Source organism: Canis lupus, chromosome 7, assembly GCF_011100685.1.
Source record: "Canis lupus familiaris isolate Mischka breed German Shepherd chromosome 7, alternate assembly UU_Cfam_GSD_1.0, whole genome shotgun sequence".
NCBI lineage: Eukaryota > Metazoa > Chordata > Mammalia > Carnivora > Canidae > Canis > Canis lupus.
The window spans coordinates 8,041,238-8,057,609 of NC_049228.1; the positions used below are offsets into that span (position 1 = coordinate 8,041,238).

General features: G+C 47.9%; 1 protein-coding gene across 2 annotated transcripts in view; it reads left to right on the top strand.

Annotated features, from left to right (window-relative positions):
- The window catches only part of CAMK1G (calcium/calmodulin dependent protein kinase IG), a 30,248-nt gene that overhangs the window by 11,785 nt on the left and 2,091 nt on the right, over positions 1–16,372 (top strand). Inside the window, exons 1-8 of one of the 2 annotated variants that reach the window (XM_038542033.1) lie at positions 2,187–2,321; positions 4,908–5,036; positions 7,814–7,888; positions 10,479–10,617; positions 11,264–11,387; positions 12,742–12,817; positions 13,855–13,967; positions 14,719–14,797. In XM_038542033.1, coding sequence (XP_038397961.1) covers positions 7,881–7,888; positions 10,479–10,617; positions 11,264–11,387; positions 12,742–12,817; positions 13,855–13,967; positions 14,719–14,797 — 539 coding nt within the window. In that variant the 5' untranslated portion in view covers positions 2,187–2,321; positions 4,908–5,036; positions 7,814–7,880. Of the gene's footprint in view, positions 1–2,186; positions 2,322–4,907; positions 5,037–7,813; positions 7,889–10,478; positions 10,618–11,263; positions 11,388–12,741; positions 12,818–13,854; positions 13,968–14,718; positions 14,798–16,372 lie in introns of those variants that run through there. The other variant, XM_038542032.1, reaches the window with a different exon arrangement.

The window sequence follows — 16,372 nt, forward strand, 5'->3', positions numbered from 1 at the left end:
GGCCAGCAGCAGCTGACAAACTAGGACTGAGACTGCAGGGACTGGGGAGGTGAGTAGGGGAAGGTAGCTTGGTTTCATAACCCTGGGCCCACAGGGAATACCAGCCCTTTCCTTAGGCAGAAAGGCCCATCCTGGCCCACCCCCGGTGACCCCCTTTCCCTACCTCTAGATCAGAGACAACTCGTGGCTTCTCACCCTGGTGGCAGGAAAGAGGGGTTCTGGGGTACCTCCAGACATTCAGTGGCCCTAGAATTTCCTGGGTCGCATCCTCCAGGGTCTTCATTTCCTCGGGCAGCAAATAAGGCCAACCAACCCCCCATGTCTGCTGTAGACGGAGGAAAAGGGGCTTTTGGGGCCTAGAAAGCTGACAGGCACGTATGCCGGAGTCAGCTCCCCACGCATGCCGGAGTCAGCTCCCCACCACCATCCTCTCTGCTCTATATTTAAGTGCCATGTTGGAAAAATAAAGTCACGCCGTAGCCCAAACTCCTACCAGCCTCCGGAGTGTCTGCTTCTGCCCCTTGACAACGATTACACGGCTGGAGGAGCAGAGACAGCCTGTCTGGAGCTGACTGTCCTGTTCAGTCCTGTCTCTCCTCCGGGAGGCTGCAGGCTCTGATGCAGGCTGCCACCGGCTCCAGGCCACCAGCTCCAGGCCACCAGCTCCTCTGTGGCCTCAGGACCCCAGCTGGCCAGCTAATTAGTCTGGGCTAATTGGGCCCCAGGAAGTGAGGGGCAGTTAGTAGGCCGCCCATTCAAGCAGGCTTTCCCTTTAGCCAACTCGGGCTAAGTTTAGCTCCCTCCGCCCTGGCCAGGAGGCCATGACCTCGGGCAATGACAGCTCCCCATACCCTCATCATAGACTGAGGGGAGCCAGGTCTGGCCCCAAGGGCAGCCCCCACCCCCGGGCTCTCCCTGCTTGAGCAAGGGCTCTGAGCACACAGGAGGATCTCGGTGCTGGTGCCGGTCATCAGAGCGTTGGCCCTCCATCAAGGCCCTTTGCCAAGACGGGGGTGGCTAGAGAGGGGTTTTTTGGCAGGAGAGAGGGACAAGACTCATGCGTGAATCAGAGATGATTTGCTAAGAATCCCAAAAATCAAGAGAAGGAGGGGGGATGCCCGGGTTGACAAGTGCTTATTCACTGTCTGCTCAGATTTGTGCTGTGGGACTGTCAGACATATGCTGCTCCCAGGGGGGTCGGCGAAGTCAGCCAGGGTCCTAACCTAGAGGGACATCCAGGGACCCTGGGGAGCTTATCCCTCTACCTTTCAACTGTGAAAATATCTAAAGTTTTTAGAAAGTGAAATAATAGTACAGTGAACCGATATACTGACCACCTCAATTCAACAATTGTTAACATTTCATTATATTTGTTTTATGTACATACATCTCTCTCTCTCTCTCTCTCTCTCTCACACACACACACACACACACACACACACACTGATTTCCCTGAACGATTTGTAAACAGTTGCAAACATCATGACATGTCACCTTGGAATCCTTCTGTCTGCATCTCCTAGAAATAAAGGCACTTTCTTCTATATGCCCAATGGTATTGCCACACTCAAGACAGTTAATAATAATTCCCTAGTAGCATTTTGGCAGAGATAGTTTTCTGGGGTTTTTTGTCTTGTTTTGTTAAGATTTTATTTATTTATTCATGAGAGACACAGAGAGAGAGGCAGAGACACAGGCAGAGAGAGAAGCAGGCTCCCTGCAGGGAACCTGATGCAGAACTCGATCCCAGGACCCTAGGATCACTCCCTGAGCCAAAGGCATATGCTCGACCACAGAGCCACCCAGGTGTCCCTGTTTTTTTGTTTTCAAATATATATATATACAGATTCCTGATCCTAGACCTATTGCACGGGGATTCGGGGAGATAGGACCGAGCAACTAGGACTCTATTTTCCATGCTTCCAATGGCTCTAACCTATCCAGCCCCTCACTGACCTGGGGAACCAAAGGGACAAGACAGGGGACAGGTCACAGCAGTGGGGGCTGATCAGTAACTAAACAGTAGGCCCCCCTGTTGTGCCCAGGAGGGGGCCAGGCAGCCCCAGGCTGCAGACCTCCCTCCCGGGGCGTTACCGTAGTTACCGAGGTGAGGTGGTGCAGCGCTGACGGGGAGGGAGCAGTGGGCAGCGCAGACTCCTCTGAGCGCAATGCACCAGAATCTCAGGACAAAGGCTTCTTCTCTGTAGCCCTCAGCTCCTCTGGAACACCCCGCCAGGGAGAGAACGCTTGCGGAGGTCCCCCAGAATCCCTGGGCCCTCAGGTAACCGTAGAGGCACGAGGCAAAGCTCGTCCACAGCAGGGTGAGTGTCACTCAGGTCCCAGTCCCCCTCCTTTCACTGCGCAGGAAGCGGCATTTCTCCTTGGTCCTCCCTCCCCTCACCCATCGAGCAGTCTCCCAGCAAGAGGGGAGAGCGAGTCAGGGCCCCAAAGGCAGACCAAGCTCTACCGCAGCAAAGCACTCCTGGCTCCGGAGACTCTGCTTGTCTTGCCTTCCGACCCCAGCAACCTTAGCTGCTCAAAGCTAGCTCTCTGCTCCCCAGTCTGACCAGTGGCACAATTCAGTCTTGTAACCGCTCTCCCCTGCCCTGTGACACACACACACACACACACACACACACACACACACACTGTACAAGGAGCTTGAGGCAGAAAAGCAGTAACACCACAATTGCCACAACACTGCACATCTCCAGGAGGCGTGGTTTACACACACACTGAGATGTCAATGGCCCCCCAGGAAGGCCTTAATTCAATCTCTTTCCACAAGAGGACCCCAGTAGGTGTCAGGGGGCCACCTGTGCCTACGGGTGAAAGGGGGGACTCTGAAAGTGAGTCCTGGGAGGTCAGGGCTGGCAGGAATCCTGAGAGCTATGCGGTTCACCTCTCTCCTTTTACAGGAGGGAAGGTGGGATCCGAAGATGAGTGGAACGCGCAGCCCATCCCAGGCCAGCCTCCTCACACATCCAGCCTCCCTCCATCCATGCAACCAACACACCTGTATTGAGCGTTTTCCATACGTGCCCAGCCAGAGGAGCTGGTACTCATGCACGTGCATCTCCCACTATTCCCTGTCTCCTACTTCACAGATGGTGCTGGACCCCGTAGCCCCCTCCCTACCTGCTGCCCTGCGCCTCCTCCATGCTGTCCCCTCGACTTCTCTAACCACCACCTGAGACGTCACTTCCAACTTTTCACTGGGCTAACTCTCGTTCATCCCTTAAAACTGAGGTCAAGGTGATCTTAAGTCTGAAGGCCAAGAATGAGGTGCTCCTTAGCTACTCCGAGCGATCGCTTTGTACCCATTAGAAAAATACCCTTTTCTACAGCCTGCTCTCTGCTGGGGAAATTAGTGTTGTCACGATTATTGTAGGAAGATGTACCGTGGTTCCAAGGGAAATGGCATCTGCCAGAGTCATGTACCAGAGCAGAGACCCTGTCCTCAACGTTCATTATCTAGGGTCTCATCATACCCCCTGCTTCTCTGTACATCTCTATTTCGCACACCAGACTCTAAGCCTCTAAGTGAGGCCAATGAGTATCCCAGGGCCTAACACTAGGGTTCCGTTAGCTGAGCAAACATTCCTTGAATGCCTAATAACATTTTGCAAATTGAATGTTAATTGCTCATTTGTCTGTGCTCTTCACTAGTCTACAGGCTTCTTAAGACCGGACACACTTACCTTTTTATCTCCAGTGTCTGACTCAGTAGGTGCTCAATAAATCTTGATTGAAGGGATGGATGAAGGAATGAATGAATGAATAGGGGAAGCTCTGAAGGCTCTGATTAACTCTGTTTCAGTGCAGCTGGGGGGGAAACAGGAAGCTCGGACCCAGGAAACACCAAGTATTTTCTAACGCAGATTCTCAAAGTCCTTACACAAGCTTGACTGCTATTGGACCTCCATTCTAGAATCCCAGATGGCAGGGGAGAAGATGGCTCAGCTGTTTCCTCACTTACACTCTAGTGCCTCTTGTTACTACCAGGTGTTCTCCCTAATGGTATTCAAATAATAATAGTAATAACAATAACAGTGTCTGACGCTTAGTTTAACAGATGTCAGGGATGCTTTTAAGCACATTACATATGTTAATTCATTTAATCTTCTAAACAACGCTATGAATCAGCTACTATTGACACTCCCACTTTTCAGATAAAGAATCTGGGTATATAGAAGTGACTTGTCACCCAAAAAAGCTGAAGTTCTCACATGGGCACTTGGGCCTCAGCATCTGCTCCTAGCTAACTATGGCTCTACTAGCCTGGTCTCCAGAAGACCCCCACTCAAAGCAAAAAGGCTATAATTTGGAATTTCCATTGTGTTCTATCCTCTCCATCTCCAGAAAATCTGCCCAGGGCTGCTGGGTCCTGTGTTTCATTCTCACAGATTCTACTGAATGAGAGGGTGTTCAGCCCCCTTAGCCTATGATAATTGGTTCAGAGTAACTATCACCACCTAAAACGGAGACTGGAGTTTTTTCCCATCACTGCTTGAGCCCTGTCCACACTGCTACCTCCAAGTGCTGTTCCAGTGTGCCACACTTCATCATGCTGGAAGAAACAAAGTAAATTGCCTCTGCAGTAGCCCCACTTTAATGGGTTGGCCAAATGGAGAAAACTCTTCGTAAGCAAAGCAGAGTCCCTGGGAGTCCTTAACAAATTCTAGAATCTGGAAATAGCACCCGGCTAGTCTCGGAGTTTGTAGTAGAGTCTTTTCTTTCTTGAAAGAAAGGACAGAAGGCTTGTCAGATAGGCTATACCCTGGATGCAGTAACAGTGGAAACTAATTACCAGCCACACCTTCCTTCATCTACCCTTTGGTTTTGCCTCCAACAATGTTCCCTAGCCAGCCAGTACTAATTTTTATCTCTTGGTATCTTATACGTAGAGGCGCTTTTTCAGAAGTTTTCCTGGTGAAGCAAAGGGTGACTGGGAAGCTCTTTGCCCTGAAGTGCATCAAGAAGTCCCCTGCCTTCCGGGACAGCAGTCTGGAGAATGAGATTGCTGTGTTGAAAAAGTGAGTGGGGTCTTAGGGTTGGTCAGGGACAACTGTGGGACCACAACATTTCCCTCATGAATCACCCTCCAGAAGGACTGAAGCTGGATTTCTACACCCAAAGGCATCACTCCCTTTGATTGAGTTGATGAGTCCATTTGATCCATCAGTTAAGTTTAGCCAGACAGGTGTCTTGACTGCTGGGGAGTGGGGAGGGGTGGTGAGAAAGGGCAGCAAATTGACTAGCAAAGCAACTGGTAGGAGACCTGGATTGCGCACGTAGACTAGAGAGTAGTTTGCTCAAAGGCACAAAAATCATTTGAGGGCCAATACCCGGAAGAATCAGTAATTACATAAGCAGAATAAGATTTGGAAATTAGAAAAAAAAAAAAAAAGATTCGGAAATTACCTGAATTGTACCAAAGTAAATGTAGGTTCAGCATCTAACTATCATGATAGAGGCCCCACTAACAAACCATCAAGTGGCTACAACAGGACCATATAATATATGGTCCTGTATATAACACTATAACGTATAACACTGTGCCAAAAGTGTACTAGGTGTCAGGAACACAAGCATAAGGCTGACAAAATTCCTCACCCTCAGGAACTCACATTTTCTGGGCAGAGACAGATAACAAACTCTGATCCCACCGAACATGAGCCAATGGCAGCAGAAGGTGAAGTCTGGAGAAGACAGATTCATTTTGCCTACATGTGTGTTTTTATGAGTATAGGGTATTAGGTACATTTTCAAAGAAGAAGGACCTGATTGATGAGCAGAATTTGATGGAGACGGGAGAGGCAATGCAGAAAGGGAATTCAGGCTGAGAGTAACACAAACTTTTAACATAGAATTGTGAAAGTGCAAAGGATGTTAGGGAAAAGTCATTGTTGGGAGCCCCTGAACTTAGAGCGAGGACCATCAAGGGACAGGAGATGGAATCAAATGAGGCCTGATTATGAAGGGTGTTGGATACCATGATAAAGAATGCTGACTTCATTCTGTGGGCAAAGAAAAGTCATCAAAGGATTTTAAGGAAGGGATCACCTGATCAGATTTCTACTTTAGAGCCATCCCTCTTAAGGATGGTAGAAGATGGATTTGATGCCAGCCTAGAGAATGGGAGACCAATTCTAAGACTTTCTCAGTAATCTCAGCAAGGGCTGAGGATACAAGCAAAAGTAATAGCAGGATCATGTGGCAGCAGAAAGACTGGATTCAAGAGAAAGAAGTGACTAGATTTGGAGTTGGCTGGTGACAGCACAAAAGAGAAAAGTATTAAAAGTGATGCTAAGATTGAGCAGTTCAGTGGAAGGTAATATCACTGTTTGGGATAGAGAACCAAAAGGATGTGCAGGCTTGGAGGAAATAGAAAGAAATTTGCTGGAACGTATTCAATCTGTGTCCTCCAATCTCTACATGGAGGATGCAGGAGAGATCCATGGGCTCCAGAGAGATCAGAGCCGAGATAGCAGACTCATTGAGAACAAGGACTATGGTGGTCCTTCTTGCCATTGCATTGTAGCATCAGTCCCTAACAGCATAGATGCTCAGTCAATATTTGTTCAATAAATGAACCATTGACAAATTAATGTTAGCATTGTCAGCTTGTAAGTGTGGTTGAATCCATCAGGGAACCACTGTAACGGGTCTATATTTTTAGAAATTAAACTTAAATATGCTCACTACTGTTTATTGTATGTTTATTATTCCCCAGGCACTATACTAAACATTTTACGTGCAATTATCTCTTTTAATCCTGATATAACCCTATGACAGAGGTGTACTTTATAAACCAAGAAGTTGGATTTAGAAGATTTGAGAAAGCCAGCCAAATTCACCCAATTCATAAGTTTCTCAGCCAGATCTGAACTCAAGCCCAACTGACTTAGAGTCCAAATCCTTAACCCCCGTGCTGCACGGCCATGAGTTTAACGTCCTAGAAATGTTCCTCCTGGACAGGCTTGCATAGAACTGCTGCCTAGGAAGCCAAGCCCCCCAGTTAATTCTTCTGCTTGTCTTGGCCCCTGAGTAATCCCAGGCAGAGGGAATTTAGAGCAAATTTTCCTGAACACAGTGCTATTGACATTTTAGACCAAATAATTCTTTATTGGGTTGGGGGCTATTCTGTGTGCATTGTAGAATATTTAACAGCATTCCTGCCTCCACCAACTAGATGGCAGTAGCTCCTGCCCCCTCCCCAGTCACAATATCTCCAGATACTGCCAAAATGTATCCCGAAGGACAAAAGAACCCCTGACTGAGAATTGCTAATCCAAGATATCCCACAGAACTGACCCCAGAAATCAGCATCTTTCCTGTACCTCACAATATCTGGAATAATAATTTTGCAATGCTCCTTCCATGGTTACCCATGAGGAGGCTTAGCTAACCTGATTGTCTTCTGTTGCACTCCACTTTCTTCAAGAATGTTTCTGAAGGAGATCTGGATACCCATTTTATAAAATAATCTAGTTTTGGACGTTCCCTTAGCCTTCTTCAGCTCTTTTAAACCAAAGAGATTTCTGGAGTAGCAACAAAATGTTGGTTCCTTGAGGGCAGAATGATCAATTATCCATTCAAAAATATGGATTGAACACTACTCTGGCATCTTTTCTTTAGGATTTCATTGTAACTGCTTATTTATTAGGAAGGCTTCACAAGGATCCACTCTTCCTACACATTGTCATCAAAAGTCTCTAACAGAAGTAAAAGTCCGGTGGGCTGGGTGTCCATTCTTTGTCTGGATCACCTACACCATATACCATTCACCATGAACCTTACTTTCCCCCAGGATCAAGCATGAAAACATCGTGACCCTAGAGGACATCTATGAGAGCACCACTCACTACTACCTGGTCATGCAGCTGTAAGTGAAAGGTGACCCACTTCCTCCACAGGTCTCAGGGGGCCTTTGAGGCCTAGAGGACACTGCTCGGTGGTGAGGGGAGTGTGGTGATCCAAAGGATAAGATCAAAAATTAGCAGAGCACCTGGGTGGCTCAGTGGTTGAGCATCTGCCTTTGTCTCAGGGTGTGATCCCAGGGTCCTGGGATCGAGTTCCGCTCCTGCAGGAAGCCTGCTTCTCCCTCTGCCTATGTCTCTGCCTCTCTATATTTCTCATGAATAAATAAATAAAATATTTTTAAAAAAAGATCAAGAATTAGCTAAAGAGGTTCTCAAATGCCAAGAGTTCTCAGACTAGGTATGCTACTGGTCACAAACATGTTCTGTGTGGACTGAGGGGTAAATCCAGGACTGATTATTGAGATGATCTGTACCAGTACAGCCTTACCAGTTGTTAAAATATTTTCTACAAGTCAGCAAATAGCTGGAACTCCAACCTATCCATCTTCCCCTGTTGCCCCAGCTGCTCTCCTCATACTTTCTGGACCTTCCCACAACCCCACGGTTGAAGGGCATGTCCAGAACCCTTCTCTGGCACCATGGCTTGAGTCCACTTTGACTCGTCTTTCTATGTCCACCCAACTGAATATTAAATGTCCTAATGCTGGAGCACCTGGGTTGGCTGAGCAGGTGGCTTTTGATTTCATCTCAGGTCATGATCTCGGGGTCCCGGAATCAGGGTCCCTCATAGGGCTCCATATTCAAGAAGGAGTTTGTTTGAGGATTCTCTCCCCCCTCCCCCTGCTTGCTCATGCACATGTGTCCTCTCTCTCTTTCTCTCTAATACATAAGTCTTAAAAAAATAAATGTCTCAATGCCAATCAAGGGTAAAATTACTGTGGGATTAGAAACCACAGGTACATAGATCTCAATTCGATATAAAAAAGAAGACTTTCTCAAAAGACATCCATCCAAAAAGTTAAAAACAGGCGGTGATCATGTATGCCCATCTGTAGGACACAAATGGCACCTCACTAGAAAAGTCTCCGCATCATTGTCATATATAAATAGGAGTTCTGGCTGAGAGTGAATGCTGTAGGAGTGGGTTGGTGCTCCTGAGGGCTCAGCCTTGGACTCCGAGAAACTTCTATTTATAAAGGACACACACGCACACACGTCACTCGGAGATCTCAGTAGCCAGAAGCAATAGTTTTGACTGACAGGCTGATTCCTCAGATACTTTAATGAGCTAACTTGGGCCTAAGCAGCCTATTAGCTCCGAGGCTCACCTGAGGCCCAGTGACTAGAGGAGCAGGTGGTCAAGGAAGTGAGGTTGGGCTGGGGGTGGTGGTGGGGGAAATAGAACAGCACTAACAAATGAGCAGGAACCATGTGGCACCTTAATGAGGCCAATTCAAGGGGATTAGCACACATTTAGACGACTAAGGGGAGACAGGGAAGTAGGCAGATGTAGATGTCACTGAAGAGTCGCAAAGCCTATGAGAGTGTGAGCTCTAGGACTCAGGCCATTCCAAGTCAGGAATTCCTAGCTGTGCATAAAAACTACCTTTCTCATGGGTGTCTAGCTCCTATAGTAGAATCCAGAGCTTCAGGACAGCAACAAAAGCAGTAGAGTGGTGTGCATTTTGATTAAAGAAATTCTCCTTCCTCGTTACTGCATGGTCCTATCCTGTGTGCATGTCGGTATCCAGTGCCCCGGAACAGTGAGAAGGGGGCCAGGACTGTGAGAGAATTGGCTCATGGGAGAAGTAGGCTGGACTGTTTCGTCCAGAGAGGGCCTCAACTGAGCATTTCACTGTCTTCACATACTGGAAAACATTCATGTGAAAGAAGGGTTTTCTTGCTCTGCATGGCCCCAGTGGGTGGAAGTGGCATCTGCTGGCTGAAACTGCAGGGAGTGGGTTCCAGCATAATATAGAGAAATATTGAGAAGGTGCTGAAAGACAAAGCAATCTTCTTAGGAGGTAGTGAGTGGTCTCCCTCTGAGGTGTTCCAGGATGGACTACAAAACTTCTTGGCAAAAATAGTATAGATGGCATTCAAGAGATGGGGGACAGACTGGATCCTAAAGCCCCTGAATCCTGAGATACCATACCATTGGAGTCTTCAAACACCACTACAACTCCACCCATGATTCTGGCTTTAGGTAGCCCAGTTGTCCACAATGAGGAAAGAAAACCTGACCCAAGCACACACAATTCATCTCATTCATACACCTTCTCTTTCCTGCCTTGGCCTGATTTCAGTCTCACGTCTCCTTTTCATTGTGGCTCCCTGGTCCCAGGCCAGGAAAGTAGGCAGCTCCCACTAAGTGATTATTGGCTTCTTGCTTGACTCTAGCCAGGAGCATTTTGTATTTATTTTAAGGAAAGGCCCAGGGAGAGGGTAATGGCCCAAAGAAATGACTCCCTCGTGATACCATTCCAACACCCAAAGGAGATATTCTCAGAGTAAAGTAGACCTCCCTGCCCAGGCCATGAGCACCTGCCTGTTCCACCACAGTTGTGTCTTCATGGCTACAGAGCAAACAGACTTATCTCCCTTTGACCTGAAATAAGACCTGGATTCCTGCGCTTGCCCCTATGCCCACAGTGTTTCTGGCGGGGAACTCTTTGACCGGATCCTGGAGCGGGGTGTCTACACAGAGAAGGATGCCAGCCTGGTGATCCAGCAGGTCTTGTCAGCAGTGAAATACCTCCACGAGAATGGCATCGTCCACAGAGACTTAAAGGTGCCAAAGTGGGAGTCCTCAGTGGGAAACAGAGAATGACCCTTTAGGAAGCTGCCTGGGTCGTGGGCAGCCTAAGCCCCATAAAATGAGAGGGTTGGACTAATAGACTCCTAAGGCCCCTTCTGCCCTTAGATTACTTAAACAAATCTTAAATGATTGAGCAATCACTGCTGATTTTCATCTCAGCCTTTTCCTGAACTTTTTACTAGGCCTCACCCTATTAGGATACCAAGATAATCCACATGTTTCTTAAACCTAGCCACGGTCCAAATCAAATGTAATAAATACTTACTGGGATCAGCATTGCATCAGGCATGTACTAGACTTTGGAGAGATCAGAGACAATTAACTTTAGTTTGGTTCCCTCAGTCTTAGAGTAGCTGGGGATGAGGAGAGGGTGGGAGTAGCACATTAGTGGCTATAAAGCTGAGCACATGAGGGTCATAAGCAAAATACAGAGTGTTCGGATATGGGGTTGGGGGCTGCAGTAGGAAGAAGGAGGGAAGAATTGGGGAAGATGAGCCTGACATTGAAGTCAGGAGCCCAGAGCTCAGCTTCCTAAGAAATTATATATCAGGGGAGGGAAAGAAATACATATTTCAGATGATTATATCCTATATTGCCTCACATTGCTCTTCTCCCACAGCCTGAAAACCTGCTGTACCTAACCCCTGAAGAGAATTCTAAGATCATGATCACAGATTTTGGTCTGTCCAAGATGGAACAGAGTGGAGTCATGTCCACTGCGTGTGGGACCCCCGGCTACGTGGGTGAGTCTGGGAGTAGGAGGAAGGTTGACCAGTTGGCTGTGTTCAACTTCATGGATATTTAACAGAGAGGGCTGGTTCTAGGGACACAGGGCTCAATTTCAGGGGCAATCCAAATAATCCATAATGATCCATAATGAATTCAAGCTTCAGTATGAAGCTTAGGGTAGATCCATGTATCTCTGAAACTACCCCTCCTGCTCCCAAACCCTACATCTTTAGAAACAGCCTACCCCTGAGCTCTTCCCACAGCGCCTGCCTATATTTGGCTCTCATTTTTGCACACAGATTCCTGGCCTTTGTCTTTCTGGCTAGACAAGGGGCAAAGACAAGATCATAAAACCAGAGATTGTTGGATTGCCAAGGAGTTGACCACTAGCCCCCCCTTTTCCTCTCTCCCACTTCCAGAGGAGACCTCAATGCCCCAGTTCTTGGTATCCCAGAGGCATAGTGTTGAGTTTAGAACTGAGGAACCCAGGCATGCCTCCCCAAATATATTCCCAAAGAAACACCCTAGGAAACTGGCAAAGGTGGGGCCTCCTGCTTAAACAGGAAGCTTTTAAGGCCCCCCAAAAAAGTAAAAGCAGGCAAGTAACCAGGTGGAAGCATTCCTGAGATCCACAGAGAGGAAGTCAAAACTCAGAGCATCCGCCCCTGCCCTTTCCTTTTAGCAATTTATCACCTGCTTGAGGATGGCATGTAGGAAGGAGACCTCTAACTTCATAGAGGAAATCTGCTCTCACCCTCAAAGAGAGCTCAGTCCGTATGTATTGAGTTCCCACTGAATACAAAGCCCTGGTATCTGGGATAAATATAGAAGGTAGCTCTCTACTGCTCCCAGACAGAGGACGACATGGCTCATTTTCTCAAGGAGCTCTCAATCTGATAGGCCAGACTAAACCTCACCCTCAGAAGGTAACTGAGATGGATGGGACAGTTGTGACCTGCCCTCTAAGAATTCCTCATTTAATGTAAAAGACTATCTCTTCCCTCAGGGAGAACCCCATCTAGTAGGACAGAGACTGCCCGTATATTGCAGATATCCCCATCTGAACAGAGACACACAGCTCCAGCCCTGGGATGCCCTATCTTCATGGAGAGACATAGACTTGCCTTCAGACAGTATTCAGCCTGATGTAAGAGTCCTAGGCCCTGTCATGGGGATCTTCCAGGCTGATGGAGGAAGGTTCAGTCTGATGGGAGACCCTACCCTAGGAAAGGTTTCATTCTTACAGAAACACTACCATCCTGGGGGCTTTCCTAGTCTGCTTCTCTAAGCCTCTTCCTGACCTTTGACCCTTGCCCCTCAGCCCTCTCTTCTTGTCCCAGCCCTGACTCTGCCTTTGGTTTGCTGCAGCTCCGGAAGTGCTGGCCCAGAAACCCTACAGCAAGGCTGTGGATTGCTGGTCCATTGGCGTCATCACTTACATACTGTGAGTAGAAGCTGGCATTGGCTCAGTTCCTGGGAAATCTCAGAACCTGCTCATCCTTTTTCTCCCCCCCCCATCTTAGCTCCTCAAGCAACATCCACCATCAAAGCATGTGCATGTGCATGTGCGCACGCACACACACACACACACACACACACACACTTACCCATGCACACAGCTCCAGAGGTTTCTGTCCTGGTCTCCACCAGACAATTAAAACAAAGCTCAGTGTGAACCCACTGTTCAGCCATATGGTTCTCTTCTTCTTGCACTCCCACCTTCATTTACTCTTTGTTAATGTGTTGAGTCCTGCTCTGTGGAATGAGCAATGAAGAAAGGAGAGGCCAGGCCAAGCCAAGTTGGAAGCCAAGTGGGCAGCCAAGTGGGCACAATGTTCACATCTCAGATGTTTCTCCTGGCAAGTCCGCCCAAAGCAAAATGATGGCCTGAATGAACCTGGTCATATTCTTGGGCTCTCCTTTCCAAACCTACTCATCACCCCTTCCCCTCCATCCCTCCTCATCTACAGCAGCTTCTGCTTTTAGGAAAATAACCTATTTATCCCTTCGTATGGACTCAGTTCTTTATTTACTAAGCTTATGTTAAATAATTACTGTCATTCATTCGTGTGCTCAACAAATATTCATTGACAGTCTATTCTGTGCTAATCACTGGTTTAGGTACTAAAAAACAAAGAACAAAATAGCCTAAAAAAATCCGTCACGAAATGTACATTCAAGCAGACATTCTCTCATCTGTCCTAAGATATTTTATACATCATCTAACTGCAGGGAGGCATAGGAGAGGCACTGAGAGCTTGCAGGAATAATGCATAAAAGGGCCTTCCACAGCTGCCTGTTCCAACCTTTGGCTCCTGCATAAACACTCAATGGGGCCTGCATCATTCCAGAATCAGGCAGATCCATGTCCTGCCCCTACTGCTGGTTGGGGATCCTAGTTCCTGCCTGTGTATGCAGTGGAGGTTGGCCCAAGGAGACTGGGGTCGTTGAGTAGCATGCTTCCTTCTTATTTCACTGCAGGTTGTGTGGGTATCCCCCCTTCTATGAAGAAACTGAGTCTAAGCTTTTCGAGAAGATCAAGGAGGGCTACTATGAATTTGAGTCTCCATTCTGGGATGACATTTCTGAGTCAGGTAAGGCTAGCAGGTGTGAAGGACAAGATAACAGGCTCAAGGCAAAGGCTGCCAAGAGAAAAGAGTGTAACAATGGATGACAGTCCTGGCTCTTGAAAGTCCCCGGGGAATCTTAGAGAACAGGCTGCCAAGGAAAGTGGAGAAATCTTCATCTGGCTCAAAGGCCAAAAAAATTATTCGCATCTAAGCTTCATGCTTTTGTTTTCCTGGAGACAGAACCACAGCCTCTCTGGTAAAGTAGTTTAGAGGGGGGCCCGGAGGGCAGAGGCAGGCACTAGGGAGTGTTCCAGGCAGGAGTGGCAAAACCAAGGCCAAGTTTTGCCTTCATTATATATCAAGACTGAGAGCATGCAATGCCTGTGTGTGTGAGAAAAGGCAGTCATTACATGTCGTTGGGTCCATCAAGTGGAAAGCAGAGGTGGGCCGAGGCAGCACTCACGTGTGCCCACGTGTGGGTGCCTGCCTCTGAATGGTGCAAATGCATATGCTTGTGGCATGCAGGCACGTTGGGGCCTCGTGATAAGAGCTGTATATGCAGCGCTGTGTGGGTGAGGCTACGTAGAGCCTCTCCTTGGTGGTTTATGGTGGGTTGTTGTTAGGTGGCTTGGATTTTTTTTTTCCTAAGACTCTTAAAATTGCCTCTTTGGAAAATTAGCTAAAGATGCATTCATTGCCACCCACCAGCCCAGAAGTGAATTTCCATCAGTCATGAAATCTGGTCCTCAGTTGTATCTCTGATTTCTCCCCTCAGCCAAGGATTTTATTTGCCACTTGCTGGAGAAGGACCCGAATGAACGGTACACCTGTGAGAAGGCACTGAGGCACCCCTGGTGAGTGAGGATGGGGTGGGCTATGGACCCTGGCTCTGTGATTCCCAAATGCCACGATGACTCATTCGCATGGTGTTTCCCAAGAGTTTGCTTGCCCTGAGCTCTTTACTCTTGCGGCATCCAAGGAGCATAGACGTGTTGATCAGGTCCAGATGCAAACAGCATTTAATGACACAGGTTCTGACCCAAGACTGGCAGCTGTCCTATCAGTACTAGGGTATAATACTCACTACTAGCTACTCAAGAAGCATCCAGAAATAGGCAGCTCCGCCCTGTCCTTGAGAGCATCATTTCACTGTGGGGTCAAAACCTGTTCTGAGTGAGGTGATTTGTGAAGAATCACAAAGCAACCAAACAGTGAAATGAATAAATGACGTTGTACAACACTGTTTTTCCATGCTAAGACCCCCGTGCTCAAGATTCACAATAGTGCCTCACGTCCTATCACGGCAAGCCTTGATTCGTCTACCTTTGCAAGTTTTCCCTAATTTTTTACCTCTGACTTTATTTCCCCCAAATTCCCAACACACCTTCTCTGTTCCAGAAAGGCCTAAAAGCTGTATTTCTCTCTCTATTTTCTTTAAAGATTTTATTTATTTATTCATGACAGAGGCAGAGACCTAGGCAGGGGGAGCACCAGGCTCCCCGTGGGGAGCCCAATGCAGGGACTCGATCCCAGGACTCTGGGATCACGACCTGACCTGAAGGCAGATGCTCCACTGCTGAGCCACCCAGGCATTCCTGTATTTTTCTTTGTCCCTTCCCCTACCCCATATCCCAAGCTCTTTCCAACTTCCACCTTGGGTCACATCATTTTTACCACCTAGAACATTCTACCTCTTGCCTTATACGTAGCATCCCTCAGGATCCAGACTAGTTTCTGCCCTTCCCTGAAACCCTGACTTCTCCAGGCCACGTTACGCCTCCTTACCATTCTTTATCCATGACACAGATTACCATGAGTTACTCTAGCTCCCAGCATGGAACAGGGCACCGCAGCTATGCTAGAAAGGGATCAGAGATCAGGGTCCCATCTGTCACTTCTCTGTGTCCCTGGTGCCTAGAAAGTTCTGTGTGTACGGCAAGTATCTGAGGAACACTTAGAGATGGATGTCCAAGAAAGGGGCCACCTGTATCAGGTGGCCTCATTAAGGAAGGCTTCTGGGAGCAGGTGGGTCCTGAGTAAATTTTCAAACTATAGGGTAGTGACAACCCAAGCACCCTCTGACACAGGGGCCAGAAAACTTTGTCTGTTAGAAGCCAGAAAATAAGTATTTTAGGCTTAGCTGGCCCTCCCACCTACCTGGCACCTAGTCAATCTGCCCTTATAGCATGGGGGCAGCCGTAGCTCATGCTTGAGCGAATGGGCTCATCTGTGTCCCAGTGAGACGCCTGTTTACAAAAACAGGCAGTGGGTAGATGTGGCCGACAGGTCATAGTCAGCCCACCCCACTATAAAGCAAGGTTTTGGTTTTGCCAAAGCATGGGCCGTGCAATGACCTGCCCAGGGGCACGGAGGAGCCCTGGCTGCAGCCCATCCCTGCTGTGCGCCACCCTTCTTCCGAGGCACTCCAC